This window comes from Schistocerca serialis, chromosome 2, assembly GCF_023864345.2.
Source record: "Schistocerca serialis cubense isolate TAMUIC-IGC-003099 chromosome 2, iqSchSeri2.2, whole genome shotgun sequence".
Classification (NCBI taxonomy): domain Eukaryota; kingdom Metazoa; phylum Arthropoda; class Insecta; order Orthoptera; family Acrididae; genus Schistocerca; species Schistocerca serialis.
In genome coordinates this window covers 1161525648-1161538912 of record NC_064639.1, presented here as the reverse complement: position 1 = coordinate 1161538912, position 13265 = coordinate 1161525648, and the positions used below count along the sequence as shown (strand labels likewise).

The 13265-nt window shown below is 43.1% G+C and overlaps 1 protein-coding gene across 1 annotated transcript in view; it reads right to left on the bottom strand.

The window, feature by feature from the left end:
• LOC126456733 (uncharacterized) overlaps positions 1 to 13265 on the bottom strand; it is a 72607-nt gene that overhangs the window by 14880 nt on the left and 44462 nt on the right. Inside the window, exon 3 of the mRNA XM_050092478.1 lies at positions 12414 to 12560. Within this exon, the coding sequence (XP_049948435.1) occupies positions 12414 to 12560 (147 nt within the window). The remainder of the gene's footprint in view (positions 1 to 12413; positions 12561 to 13265) is intronic.

The following is a 13265-nucleotide window of genomic DNA, read 5'->3' as shown; positions in this document are numbered from 1 at the left end:
TTGCATAATATTATAATAACAGGCCACCGTGTAACCGTCATTGCAGCAATGTATTTCTATTTCACAAAGTAGGCAAGAGAAAGGATCAAATATGTTTAGACAGTCTCTGTAGTATGATTTTGAATACTAGGAAAAAACTAAGGTTAAAGAACAAATAAGCTCTAATAATTTATTTATTTTTCGAAAATGTTTGCGTTCCGATTCTAAAGGTCATTTTACTCATATCGTTGATCGCCTGTACGGTAGATTCCATCAGACTACACACGATAAGGCATCCAAAAACACATTTCACACGATAAGGCATCCAAAAACACATTTCGCACACCAGCACTGGTGTAAGTTCAAAAAACAGATATAACAAAAAATGGTTCAAATGGCTCTGAGCACTATGGGGCTTAACATCTGAGGTCATCAGTCCCCTAGAACTTAGAACTACTTGAACCTAACTAACCTAAGGGGATCACACACACCCATGCCCGAGGCAGGATTCGAGCATGCGACCGTAGCGGTGTAGTGGCCACTGATACTTAAAAGATTGTTTCAGTAATTGTATCACTGTCCATTTATGAGTTGCTAAGCAACATATCAAAAAGCTGACTAAGCAATGATTAATATTTGTCGTATCCCGACAGTAAATTGCTTCTCGCTTGCTTTAAGCATCAAGACGATTACTATGCCGTTCATATAAGTCTTTGATAGTTATTATCAAGCTAATGTCCGTAAATTGCAGTTAATGTTACTGAACCAAACGCCCGATATCCAGCCGCGTATCTTAAACTCCGTACCGATATTTGAGAATCCGCGCGCGATTTGTCTGCACCAAAGTAGGGCCGTGGTTCCCTAGAATAATTTTTAAATCAACTCCCGGTTGTAAATTAACAATTCTGTGCCCATTCATGAAAGTTACAGAAGATCCGCACTCGACGACTACTCGATCGCGCACTCGAGCAACACGGAAGTTTTTCTTTCCTTTACAAAGAGAAAGCATATCAAGCATGATGCAACAAGGTGATTTGCTAGTTCAAAGCATATTTATATCTATCTCATTAAAACTCATTACCTTTTAAATGTGGTACATAATTAAATTCTTTACTCTGCAAATAATCAAAAAATTTAGAAATGAATTACATGTATAAGAAAATCTCAAGTTGATACGACGTCATGGGTCACTACTTGTTTCGACTCCCCTACACTCACGTGACGCAAAGTAGATCCGACTATATTGGACATAATCAGGTAATGCTAAAAAAGGGATAGCAACAGTTATCATGGGGGTTGTGCCACGTGTTCCCCATGTTTACTTCATACTAGCGGCTAATCTTTCTGGTACTAATACGAGGGTAGGAGTAGACAAAATGCAACAGCGAATAACAACATTAATGTGCTAATAGTAAACTGCAGGAGCGTCTATAGAAAGGTCCCAGAACTGCTCTCATTAATAAACGGTCACAACGCCCATATAGTACTAGGGGCAGAAAGTTGGCTGAAACCAGACGTAAACAGTAATGAAATCCTAAACTCAGGTTGGAATGTATACCGCAGAGACAGGCTGGGCAGTGAAGAGGGAGGTGTGTTTATAGCGATAAGAAGTGCAATAGTATCGAAGGAAATTGGCGGAGATCCGAAATGTGAAATGATTTGGGTGAAGGTCACGGTTGAAGCAGGCCCAGACATGGTAATTGGATGTCTCTATACGCCCCCTGGCTCAGCAGCTGTTGTGGCTGAGCACCTGAAGGATAATTTGGGAAATATTTCGAGTATATTTTCCCACCATGTTATAGTTCTGGGTGGAGATTTTAATTTGCCGGATATAGACTGGGAGACTCAAACGTTCATAACGGGTGGCAGGGACAAAGAATCCAGTGAAATTTTTTTAAGTGCTTTATCTGAAAACTACCTTGAGCAGTGAAACAGAGAACCGACTCGTGGCGATAACATATTAGACCTTCTGGTGACAAACAGACCCGAACTATTTGAAACAGTTAACGCAGAACAGGGAATCAGCGATCATAAAGAGGTTACTGCATCGATGATTTCAGCCGTAAATAGAAATATTAAAAAAGGTAAGATTTTTCTGTTTAGCAAAACTGACAAAAAGCTGATTTAAGAGTACCTGACGGCTCAACACAAAAGTTTTGTCTCAAGTATAGATAGTGTTGAGGATCAGTGGACAAAGTTCAAAACCATCGTACAACATGTGTTGGATGAGTATGTGCCAAGCAAGGTCGTAAGAGATGAAAAAGAGCCACTGTGGTACAACAACCGAGTTAGAAAACTGCTGCGGAAGCAGACGACAGAGGAACACAGAAACAATTAAAATAGCTCAAAAGAGGAAAGGCCGCTGGACCTGATGGGATACCAGTTCGATTTTACACGGAGTATGCGAAGGAACTTGCCCCCCTTCTTGCAGCGGTGTACCGTAGGTCTCTAGAAGAGCGTAGCGTTCCAAAGGATTGTAAAAGGGCACAGGTCATCCCCGTTTTCAAGAAGGGACGTCGAACAGATGTGCAGAACTATAGACCTATATCTCTAACGTCGATCAGTTGTAGAATTTTGGAACACGTACTATGTTCGAGTATAATGACTTTTCTGGAGACTAGAAATATACTCTGTAGGAATCAGCATAGGTTTCGAAAAAGACGGTCGTGTGAAGCCCAGCTCGCGCTATTCGTCCACGAGACTCAGAGGGCCATAGACACGGGTTCACAGGTAGATGCCGTGTTTCTTGACTTCCGCAAGGCGTTCAATACAGTTCCCCACAGTCGTTTAATGAACAAAGTAAGAGCATATGGACCATCAGACCAATTGTGTGATTGGATTGAAGAGTTCCTAGATAACAGAACGCAGCATGTTATTCTCAATGGAGAGAAGTCTTCCGAAGTAAAAATGATTTCAGGTGTGCCGCAGGGGAGTGTCATAGGACCGTTGCTATTCACAATATACATAAATGACCTTGTGGATGACATCGGAAGTTCACTGAGGCTTTTTGCAGATGATGCTGTGGTGTATCGAGAGGTTGCAACAATGGAAAATTGTACTGAAATGCAGGAGGATCTGCAGCGAATTGACGCATGGTGCAGGGAATGGCAATTGAACCTCAATGTAGACAAGTGTAATATGCTGCGATTACATAGAAAGATAGATCCCTTATCATTTAGCTGCAATATAGCAGGTCAGCAACTGGAGGCAGTTAGTTCCATAAATTATCTGGGAGTACGCATTAGGAGTGATTTAAAATGGAATGATCATATAAAGTTGATCGTCGGTAAAGCGGATGCCAGACTGAGATTCATTGGAAGAATCCTAAGGAAATGCAATCCGAAAACAAAGGAAGTAGGTTACAGTCCGTTTGTTCGCCCACTGCTTGAATATTGCTCACCGGTGTGGGATCCGTAAGAGATAGGGTTGATAGAAGAGATAGAGAAGATCCAACAGAGAAGAGGGAGCTTCGTTACAGGATCATTTAGTAATCGCGAAAGCGTTACGGAGATGATAGATAAACTCCAGTGGAAGACTCTGCAGGAGAGACGCTCAGTAGCTCGGTATGGGCTTTTGTTAAAGTTTCGAGAACATATCATCACCGAGGAGTCAAGCAGTATATTGCTCCCTCCTACGTATATCTTGCGAAGAGACCATGAGAAAAAAATCAGAGAGATTAGAGCCCACACAGAAGCATACCGACAATCCTTATCTCCACGAACAATACGAGACTGGAATAGAAGGGAGATCCGATAGAGGTACTCAAGGTACCCTCCGCCACACACCGTCAGGTGGCTTTCGGAGTATGGATGTAGATGTAGATGTAGATGCTGGTAATGTGTTCCTACGCAGAGTACGTACACGACGCGCCTCCGGTGAGAGAACGACGGTGCATGTTCCACTGAAATCAACTGTATTGGGTGCTGCATCATATGAATAAACTGGTACGTAGCATAGAAACCACGCATTTCTGGAGATACGTGCGTTACACCTAAAATGTCCTTATCCTCTCCAGTTTACTCTCCTGCAGTTTGTAAAAATACTCCGCACACAGGCTCTTTAGTCGGTATCTTTGTTAAGAAACTATTCCACCATACTTACATTGTGATTTAGAGCAACCACATTAAACAAAATTAATTCCTTGCTCTCCTGAATGGGAGTCTTCTATTCTACTGTTTTGAAACCGCCTTCATAACCTGGAACTACAAATAAAACTCGACTTACTTCACATTAACAAACCCCAAGTTTCACCCTTGTTCAGAGCCTTTGTTTGTAGATCCACATAAAACTGAGACCGGATAAGATAGTTAAAAAGAGGACCGTCTCCAAGAGGATTATGCAAAGCAAAACGCTACACTGTTGCAAGCAACCAGCGGGCTGAAAACAGCCTTACTTCATCCCGGTAGAATTTATAAATCAACCTGACGCCGAGTTTTTCAATAACTTTTTGTAAATAACCTTCTAAAATAATCATCTGACTATCTTTAGTCATAACATCATCCAAAGGTATGCCGGTCATACCATTATTACACTATTACACTACTGGCCATTAAAATTGCTGTTGTTGTTGTTGTTGTTGTGGTCTTCAGTCCTGAGACTGGTTTGATGCAGCTCTCCATGCTACTCTATCCTGTGCAAGCTTTTTCATCTCCCAGTACCTACTGCAACCTACATCCTTCTGAATCTGCTTAGTGTATTCATCTCTTGGTCTCCCTCTACGATTTTTACCCTCCACAATGCCCTCCAATACTAAATTGGTGATCCCTTGATGCCTCAGAACATGTCCTACCAATCGGTCCCTTCTTCTGGTCAAGTTGTGCCACAAACTTCTCTTCTCCCCAATCCTATTCAATACTTCCTCATTAGTTATGTGATCTACCCATCTAATCTTTAGCATTCTTCTGTAGCACCACATTTCGAAAGCTTCTATTCTCTTCTTGTCCAAACTATTTATCGTCCATGTTTCACTTCCATACATGGCTACACTCCATACAAATACTTTCAGAAATGACTTCCTGACACTTAAATCTATACTCGATGTTAAAAAATTTCTCTTCTTCAGAAACGCTTTCCTTGCCATTGCCAGTCTACATTTTATATCCTCTCTACTTCGACCATCATCAGTTATTTTGCTCCCCAAATAGAAAAACTCCTTTACAACTTTAAGTGTCCCATTTCCTAATCTAATTCCCTCAGCATCACCCGACTTAATTAGATTACATTCCATTATCCTTGTTTTGCTTTTGTTGATGTTCATCTTATATCCTCCTTTCAAGACACTGTCCATTCCATTCAACTGCTCTTCCAAGTCCTTTGCTTTCTCTGACAGAATTACAATGTCATCGGCGAACCTCAAAGTTTTTATTTCTTCTCCATGAATTTTAATACCTACCCCAAATTTTTCTTTTGTTTCCTTTACTCCTTGCTCAATATACAGATTGAACAACATCGGGGAGAGGCTACAACCCTGTCTTACTCCCTTCCCAACCACTGCTTCCCTTTCATGTCCCTCGACTCTTATAACTGCCATCTGGTTTCTGTACAAATTGTAAATAGCCTTTCGCTCCCTGTATTTTACCCCTGCCACCTTTAGAATTTGAAAGAGAGTATTCCAGTCAACACTGTCAAAAGCTTTCTCTAAGTCTACAAATGCTAGAAACGTAGGTTTGCCTTTCCTTAATCTTTCTTCTAAGATTAGTCGTAAGGTGAGTATTGCCTCACGTGTTCCAGTGTTTCTAAGGAATCCAAACTGATCTTCCCCGAGGTCGGCTTCTACTAGTTTTTCCATTCGTCTGTAAAGAATTCGTGTTAGTATTTTGCAGCTGTGACTTATTAAACTGATAGTTCGGTAATTTTCACATCTGTCAACACCTGCTTTCTTTGGGATTGGAATTATCATATTCTTCTTGAAGTCTGAGGGTATTTCGCCTGTTTCATACATCTTGCTCACCAGATGGTAGAGTTTTGTCAGGACTGGCTCTCCCAAGACCGTCAGTAGTTCTAATGGAATGTTGTCTACTCCGGGGGCCTTGTTTCGACTCAGGTCTTTCAGTTCTCTGTCAAACTCTTCACGCAGTATCATATCTCCCATTTCATCTTCATCTACATTCTCTTCCATTTCCATAATATTGTCCTCAAGTACATCGCCCTTGTATAGACCCTCTATATACTACTTCCACCTTTCTGCTTTCCCTTCTTTGCTTAGAACTGGGTTTCCATCTGAGCTCTTGATATTCATACAAGTCGTTCCCTTATCTCCAAAGTTCTCTCTAATTTTCCTGTAGGCAGTATCTATCTTACCGCTAGTGAGATAGGCCTCTACATCCTTACATTTGTCCTCTAGCCATCCCTGCTTAGCCATTTTGCACTTCCTGTCGATCTCATTTTTGAGACGTTTGTATTCCTTTTTGCCTGCTTCATTTACTGAATTTTTATATTTTCTCCTTTCATCGATTAAATTCAATATTTCTTCTGTTACCGAAGGATTTCTACTAGCCCTCGTCCTTTTACCTACTTGATCCTCTGCTGCCTTCGCTACTTCATCCCTCAAAGCTACCCATTCTTCTTCTACTGTATTTCTTTCCCCCATTCCTGTCAGGTGTTCCCTTATGCTCTCCCTGAAACTCTGTACAACCTCTGGTTCTTTTAGTTTATCCAGGTCCCATCTCCTTAAATTCCCACCTTTTTGCAGTTTCTTCAGTTTTAATCTACAGGTCATAACCAATAGATTGTGGTCAGAGTACACATATGCCCCTGGAAATGTCTTACAATTTAAAACCTGGTTCCTAAATCTCTGTCTTACCATTATATAATCTATCTGATACCTTTTAGTATCTCCAGGGTTCTTCCATGTATACAACCTTCTTTCATGATTCTTAAACCAAGTGTTAGCTATGATTATGTTGTGCTCTGTGCAAAATTCTACCAGGCGGCTTCCTCTTTCATTTCTTAGCCCCAGTCCATATTCACCTACTATGTTTCCTTCTCTCCCTTTTCCTACACTCGAATTCCAGTCACCCATGACTATTAAATTTTCGTCTCCCTTCACAATCTGAATAATTTCTTTTATTTCATCATACATTTCTTCAATTTCTTCGTCATCTGCAGAGCTAGTTGGCATATAAACTTGTACTACTGTAGTTGGTGTGGGCTTCGTATCTATCTTGGCCACAATAATGCGTTCACTATGCTGCTTGTAGTAGCTTACCCGCATTCCTATTTTCCTATTCATTATTAAACCTACTCCTGCATTACCCCTATTCGATTTTGTGTTTATAACCCTGTAGTCATCTGACCAGAAGTCTTGTTCCTACACCACGAATATGACGTGCTACAGATGCGAAATTTAACCGACAGGAAGAAGATGCTGTGATATGCAAATTATTAGCTTTTCAGAGCATTCACACAAGGCTGGGGCCGGTGACGACACCTACAACGTGCTGACATGAGGAAAGTTTCCAACCGATTTCTCATACACAAACAGCAGTTGACCGGCGTTGTCTGGTGAAACGTTGTCGTGATGCCTCGTGTAAGGAGGAGAAATGCGTACCATCACGTTTCCGACTTTGATAAAGGTCGGATTGTAGCCTATCGCGATTGCGGTTTGTCGTATCGCGACACTGCTGCTAGCGTTGGTCGAGATCCAATGACTGTTAACAGAATATGGAATCAGTGGGTTCAGGAGGGTAATACGGAACGCCATGCTGGATCCCGACGGCCTCGTATGACTAGCAGTCGAGATGACAGGCATCTTATCCACATGGCTGTAACGGATCGTGCAGCCACGTCTCGATCCCTGAGTCAACAGATGGGGACGTTTGCAAGACAACAACCATCTGCACGAACAAGTCGACGACGTTTGCAGCAGCATGGACTATCAGCTCGGAGACCGTGGCTGCGGTTACCCTTGACGCTGCATCACAGACAGTAGCGCCTGCGATGGTGTACTCAACAACGAACCTGGGTGCACGAATGGCAAAACGTCATATTTTCGGATGAATCCAGGTTCTGTTTACAGCATCACGATGGTCGCATCCGTGTTTGGCGACATCGGGGTGAACGCAAATAGGAAGCGTGTATTCGTCGTTGCCACACTGGCGTATCACCTGGCGTAATGGTACGGGGTACCATTGGTTACTCGTGTCGGTCACCTCTTGTTCGCATTGACGGCACTTTGAACGGTGGACGTTACATTTCAGATGTGTTACGACCCGTGGCTCTACCCTTCATTCGATCCCTGCGGAACCCTACATTTCAGCAAGATAATGCACTACCGCATGTTGCAGGTCCTGTACGGGCCTTTCTGGATACAGAAAATGTGCGACTGCTGCCCTGGCCAGCACATTCTCCAGATCTCTCACCAACTGAAAACGTCTGGTCAACGGTGGCCGAGCAACTGGCTCGTCACAATACGCCAGTCGCTACTCTTGATGAACTGTGGTATCGTGTTGAAGCTGCATGGGCAGCTGTACCTGTACACGCCATCCAAGCTCTGTCTGACTCAATGCCCAGGCGTATGAAGGCCGTTATTACGGCCAGAGGTGGTTGTTCTGGGTACTGATTTGTCAGGATCTATGCACCCAAATTGCGTTAAAATGTAATCACATGTCAGTTCTAGTATAATATACTTGTCCAATGAATATCTGCATTTATTCTTGGTGTAGCAATTTTAATGGCTAGTAGTGTATGTCGTGCTTTAGGTGGTCTAAACATTTCCTTCCGCACCTCTTCGTTGTTCTCACCAACTAGCCTAAATTTGAAGCATACATAGTGCTCCTGTGGCCGTATGACAGAACTATTTGAACACTCGTGTGCATTCTAAATCTCAGTCATTCCGACAGTTTACAGGAAATTCTATATAGTGTCATAGAAAAGACTGATTTCTGAAAGAGAATATTTTAGAAGGAGATATTAGGAAAGACGGCCTAAAACAAAAGAAAAATTGTGGAAAATTTTCAGATATGTTTAGAAGACATAACAGTAAGGAAATATCAACATACAATATATTAATACGCATTTTTCCTATACATAATAGTAAGAAAATATCAACGAACAAGATACTAAGACGCATTTTTTACTATCTTATGGTAGCATTCTTATACTTTGCAGCAAAGTAGCCAAATATAATGAAATCGATTTACAGATGGTCTCTTTGTACCAGAGTACATACCTTTGCATCTTTCTCATTTTAAAATTACGAGGCCTATTCAGAAAGTAAGGTCAGTACGGTCACAAAATGGAAACCACTGTGGCAATCAAAAATGTTTTATTTGCAACAGTTAGCTACACATTCCAAGCTACTTCTCTACATAGTCGCCGTTCCGATTTAGACTTTTGCCGCAGCGTTGTAGCAACATTCCAGTACCCTCGTCATAGAAGGCAGCCGCCCGTGCTTCCTGCCGATCCTCTACGCTGGTCTGCAGCTCGTTGCCTGTGCCACAACAATGTCTTCATAACCAGTGATTCATGTGAGCGGAGAAGCAAGTCAGGGAGAATCAGTTATGGGCTCAATTGTGGGTGATCAAACACTTCCCTCCTAAAATGCTGTCGAGCATCTTCATTGACCCTGCAGAGTGCGGCGGAGAATTGTCATGCAGAAGCAAAAGCATGACACCTGTGTTATGTGGGCTGCATGACATCAGGCGAAACCTCACACCAGGCGCTCATACTTGGTGAGGGACGCTGTTGTTGTAAGCATCTCCACGTGCTCCCTTTGTGCTCAGAACTGAACAGAGCGACGTGACGTGATAGACAGGCATACTAAAGGCACCGCCCATCGCATGTGTGCAAAGCTTCGTTGGATTTTCATTGTGGTTTCCATTTCTCACCCCATCAGGCCTTACTTTCCAAATAGTCCTCGAATTACTTGTGACTTGCGTAAAAGAAATGTGGAGATCTCAAAAGACCATACAGTTGTTTCTTTTATTCATAAATATGCGAGGCATAGTATAAAACATCTGCTTCATATGGACATTCATACATTAAAGAGACTGTTTGCCCCCCCCCCCCCCCCCTCAAATCAACCCCAGGTGGTACAGACAAGCCGTGTGTGAATTACTTTTGAACAAATTATCCGAAAACTGTCTTGAGCAGCTAAATCGACAGCCAACGCGGGGACGGAAATATTTTAGATCTGGTAGCCATGAACAGACCAGACCTCATCGACGGTGTCAGTGTTGAGACAGGGATTAGTGATCATGATGGTGTCATTACGACTATGGTTACGAAGGTTAAAATGTCGGTCAAGAAGGCTGGGAGAGTATTCTTACTAGAAAGAGCAGATAAGCAGCTGTTAGCATCCCTCTTAGTAAATGAATCGACTTCATTTACATCCGGTACGATGGACGTGGAAGAATTATGGGCAAATTTTAAACGCATTGTAAATCACGCATTGGACAAGTATGTGCCGAAAAAGTGTGTTACGGACGGAAAAGACCCACCATGGTTTAACAGCGCAATTCGGACAATGCTCAGGAAGCAAAGGCAGTTGCACTCGCGGTACAAGAAAGATAGGGAGAATGAGGACAGGCAAAAGTTAGTAGGGATTCGTGCTGCTGTAAAAAGAGTGATGCGCGAAGCATTCAACCACTACCACCGTCATACCTTAGCAAAAGATCTTGCTGAAAACCCAAGGAAATTCTGGTCTTACGTAAAATTGGTAAGCGGCTCGAAGGCTTCCATCCAATCACTCACTGATCAGTCTGGCCTGGCAACGGAAGACAGCAAAACGAAAGCTGGAATTTTTAAATTTAGCATTTGAGAAATCTTTCACGCAGGAGGATCGTACAAACATACCGCCGTTTGAGTCTCGTACAGATTCCCGTATGGAGGACATAGTGACAGACATCCCTGGGGTTGCGAAGCAGCTGAATGGATTGAAAATAAATAAATCGCCAGGTCATGATGGGATTCCATTTCGGTTTTACAGAGAGTACTCTACTGCATTGGCTCCTTACTTAGCTTGCATTTATCGCGAATCTATTGCCCAACGTAAAGTCCCGAGCGACTGGAAAAAAGCGCAGGTGACACCTGTATATAAGAAGGGTAGAAGGACGGATCCTCAAAATTACAGACCAATATCCTCAACATCGATTTGTTGCAGGATTCTGGAACATATTCTCAGTTCGAATAAAATGAATTTCCTTGAGACAGAGAAGTTGCAGTCCATGCATCAACACGGCTTTAGAAAGCATCGCTCCTGCGAAACGCAACTCGCCCTTTTTTCACATGGTATCTTGCGAACCGTGGATGAAGGGTATCAGACAGACGCCATATTCCTTGACTTCCGGAAAGCGTTTGACTCGGTGCCCCACTGTAGACTCCTAACTAAGGTACGAGCATATGGGATTGGTTCCCAAATATGTGAGTGGCTCGAAGACTTTTTAAGTAATAGAACCCAGTACGTTGTCCTCGATGGTGAGTGTTCATCGGAGGTGAGGGTATCATCTGGAGTGCGCCAGGGAAGTGTGGTAGGTCCGCTGTTGTTTTCTATCTACATAAATGATCTTTTGGATAGGGTGGATAGCAATATGCGGCTGTTTGCTGATGATGCTGTGGTGTACGGGAAGGTGTTGTCGTTGAGTGACTGTAGGAGGGTACAAGATGTCTTGGACAGGATTGGTGTAAAGAATGGCAGCCAACTCTAAATATAGATAAATATAAATTAATGCAGATGAATAGGAAAAAGAATCTCGTAATGTTTGAATACTCCATTAGTAGTGTAGCGCTTGACACAGTCACGTCGATTAAATATTTGGGCGTAACATTGCAGAGCGATATGAAGTGGGACAAGCATGTAATGGCAGTTGTGGGGAAGGCGGATAGTCGTCTTCGGTTCATTGGTAGAATTTTGGGAAGATGTGGTTCATCTGTAAAGGAGACCGCTTATAAAACACTAATAAGACCTATTCTTGAGTACTAATCGAGCGTTTGGGATCCCTATCAGGTCGGATTGAGGGAGACATAGAAGCAATTCAGAGGCGGGCTGCTAGATTTGTTACTGGTAGGTTTGATCATCACGCGAGTGTTATGGAAATGCTTCAGTAACTCGGATGGGAGTCTCTGGAGGAAAGGAGGCGTTCTTTTCGTGAATCGCTGCTGAGGAAATTTAGAGAACCAGCATTTGAGGCTGACTGCAGTACAATTTTACTGCCGCCAACTTACATTTCGCGGAAAGATCACAAAGATAAGATAAGAGAGATTAGGGCTCGTACAGAGGCATATAGGCAGTCATTTTTCCATCGTTCTGTTTGGGAGTGGAACAGGGAGAGAAGGTGCTAGTTGTGGTACGAGGTACCCTCCGCCACGCACCATATGGTGGATTGCGGAGTATGTATGTAGATGTAGATGTAGAACCAACATTAAAGAGAGAGTGCCTTACAGAATGCAAGAGTACGCAGATTAGGAACAGAAAACTGCATACTGCAGCCCCCCACCTCGAACTTTTCGCCGGGCCGGACGACCATCAGCATGTTGAAGGCGGCCAGCGGCCCCGGGCTGCCGTCCGGCTGCTCCACCAGGGCGCACAGGCTGAGGCGCTCCGACAGAACCATCCGCCACACCTCCTGCAGCTCCGCGAACGCCTGCAACGCAGATTGTGGACTACATTGAACCCGAAAATAGGGGCAGTACCAGGACAAAAAAATAATGCTCCGTCGAACAATTCACGATTTTAAAAAAAATTTGTTTTAACTTTGTTGTTGCATGCCCACCGTACCCCCACAGTCTCCAGTAAATGTAATGTGTGAAAGTCTCGTGTGCTTCATCTGTCTTTGAATGGTGTGCGTTATTGTACTTCAGTCATTCCGTATCAAATTTTGTGGCACCGAGTTTGGGAACCACGCCACAGTTTGCGTGGGAGACGAGCTGTAAAACGAACTGAAAACGCGGCTATACCGGACTTGTGGTGGTTAACAACACGCGTAGATTCGAGCCAAAACTGGCAGACTTTCCTGTCTCGTAAGTTTGCGCATTGCACATTCGGCTGTGCGAGCGAGTAGTTTTGCAGTCTCAACCATAAAAAATGCGCCATTTAAAGAGAACTATTAGCATAGTCTACTCACTTTCCTCGGTTACTTCTCACAAAGGTATTTGTGCTATTGACAAAGGATCTCAAATGTTCAAATGTGTGCGGATTCCTAAAGGACCAAACTGCTGAGCTCATCGGTCCCTAGACTTACACACTACTTAAACTAACTTACGCTAACAACAACACACACATCCATGCCCGAGGGAGGACTCGAACCTCCGGCGGAAGAGGCTCAGAGGATCTCAAATTGAAGGCATAT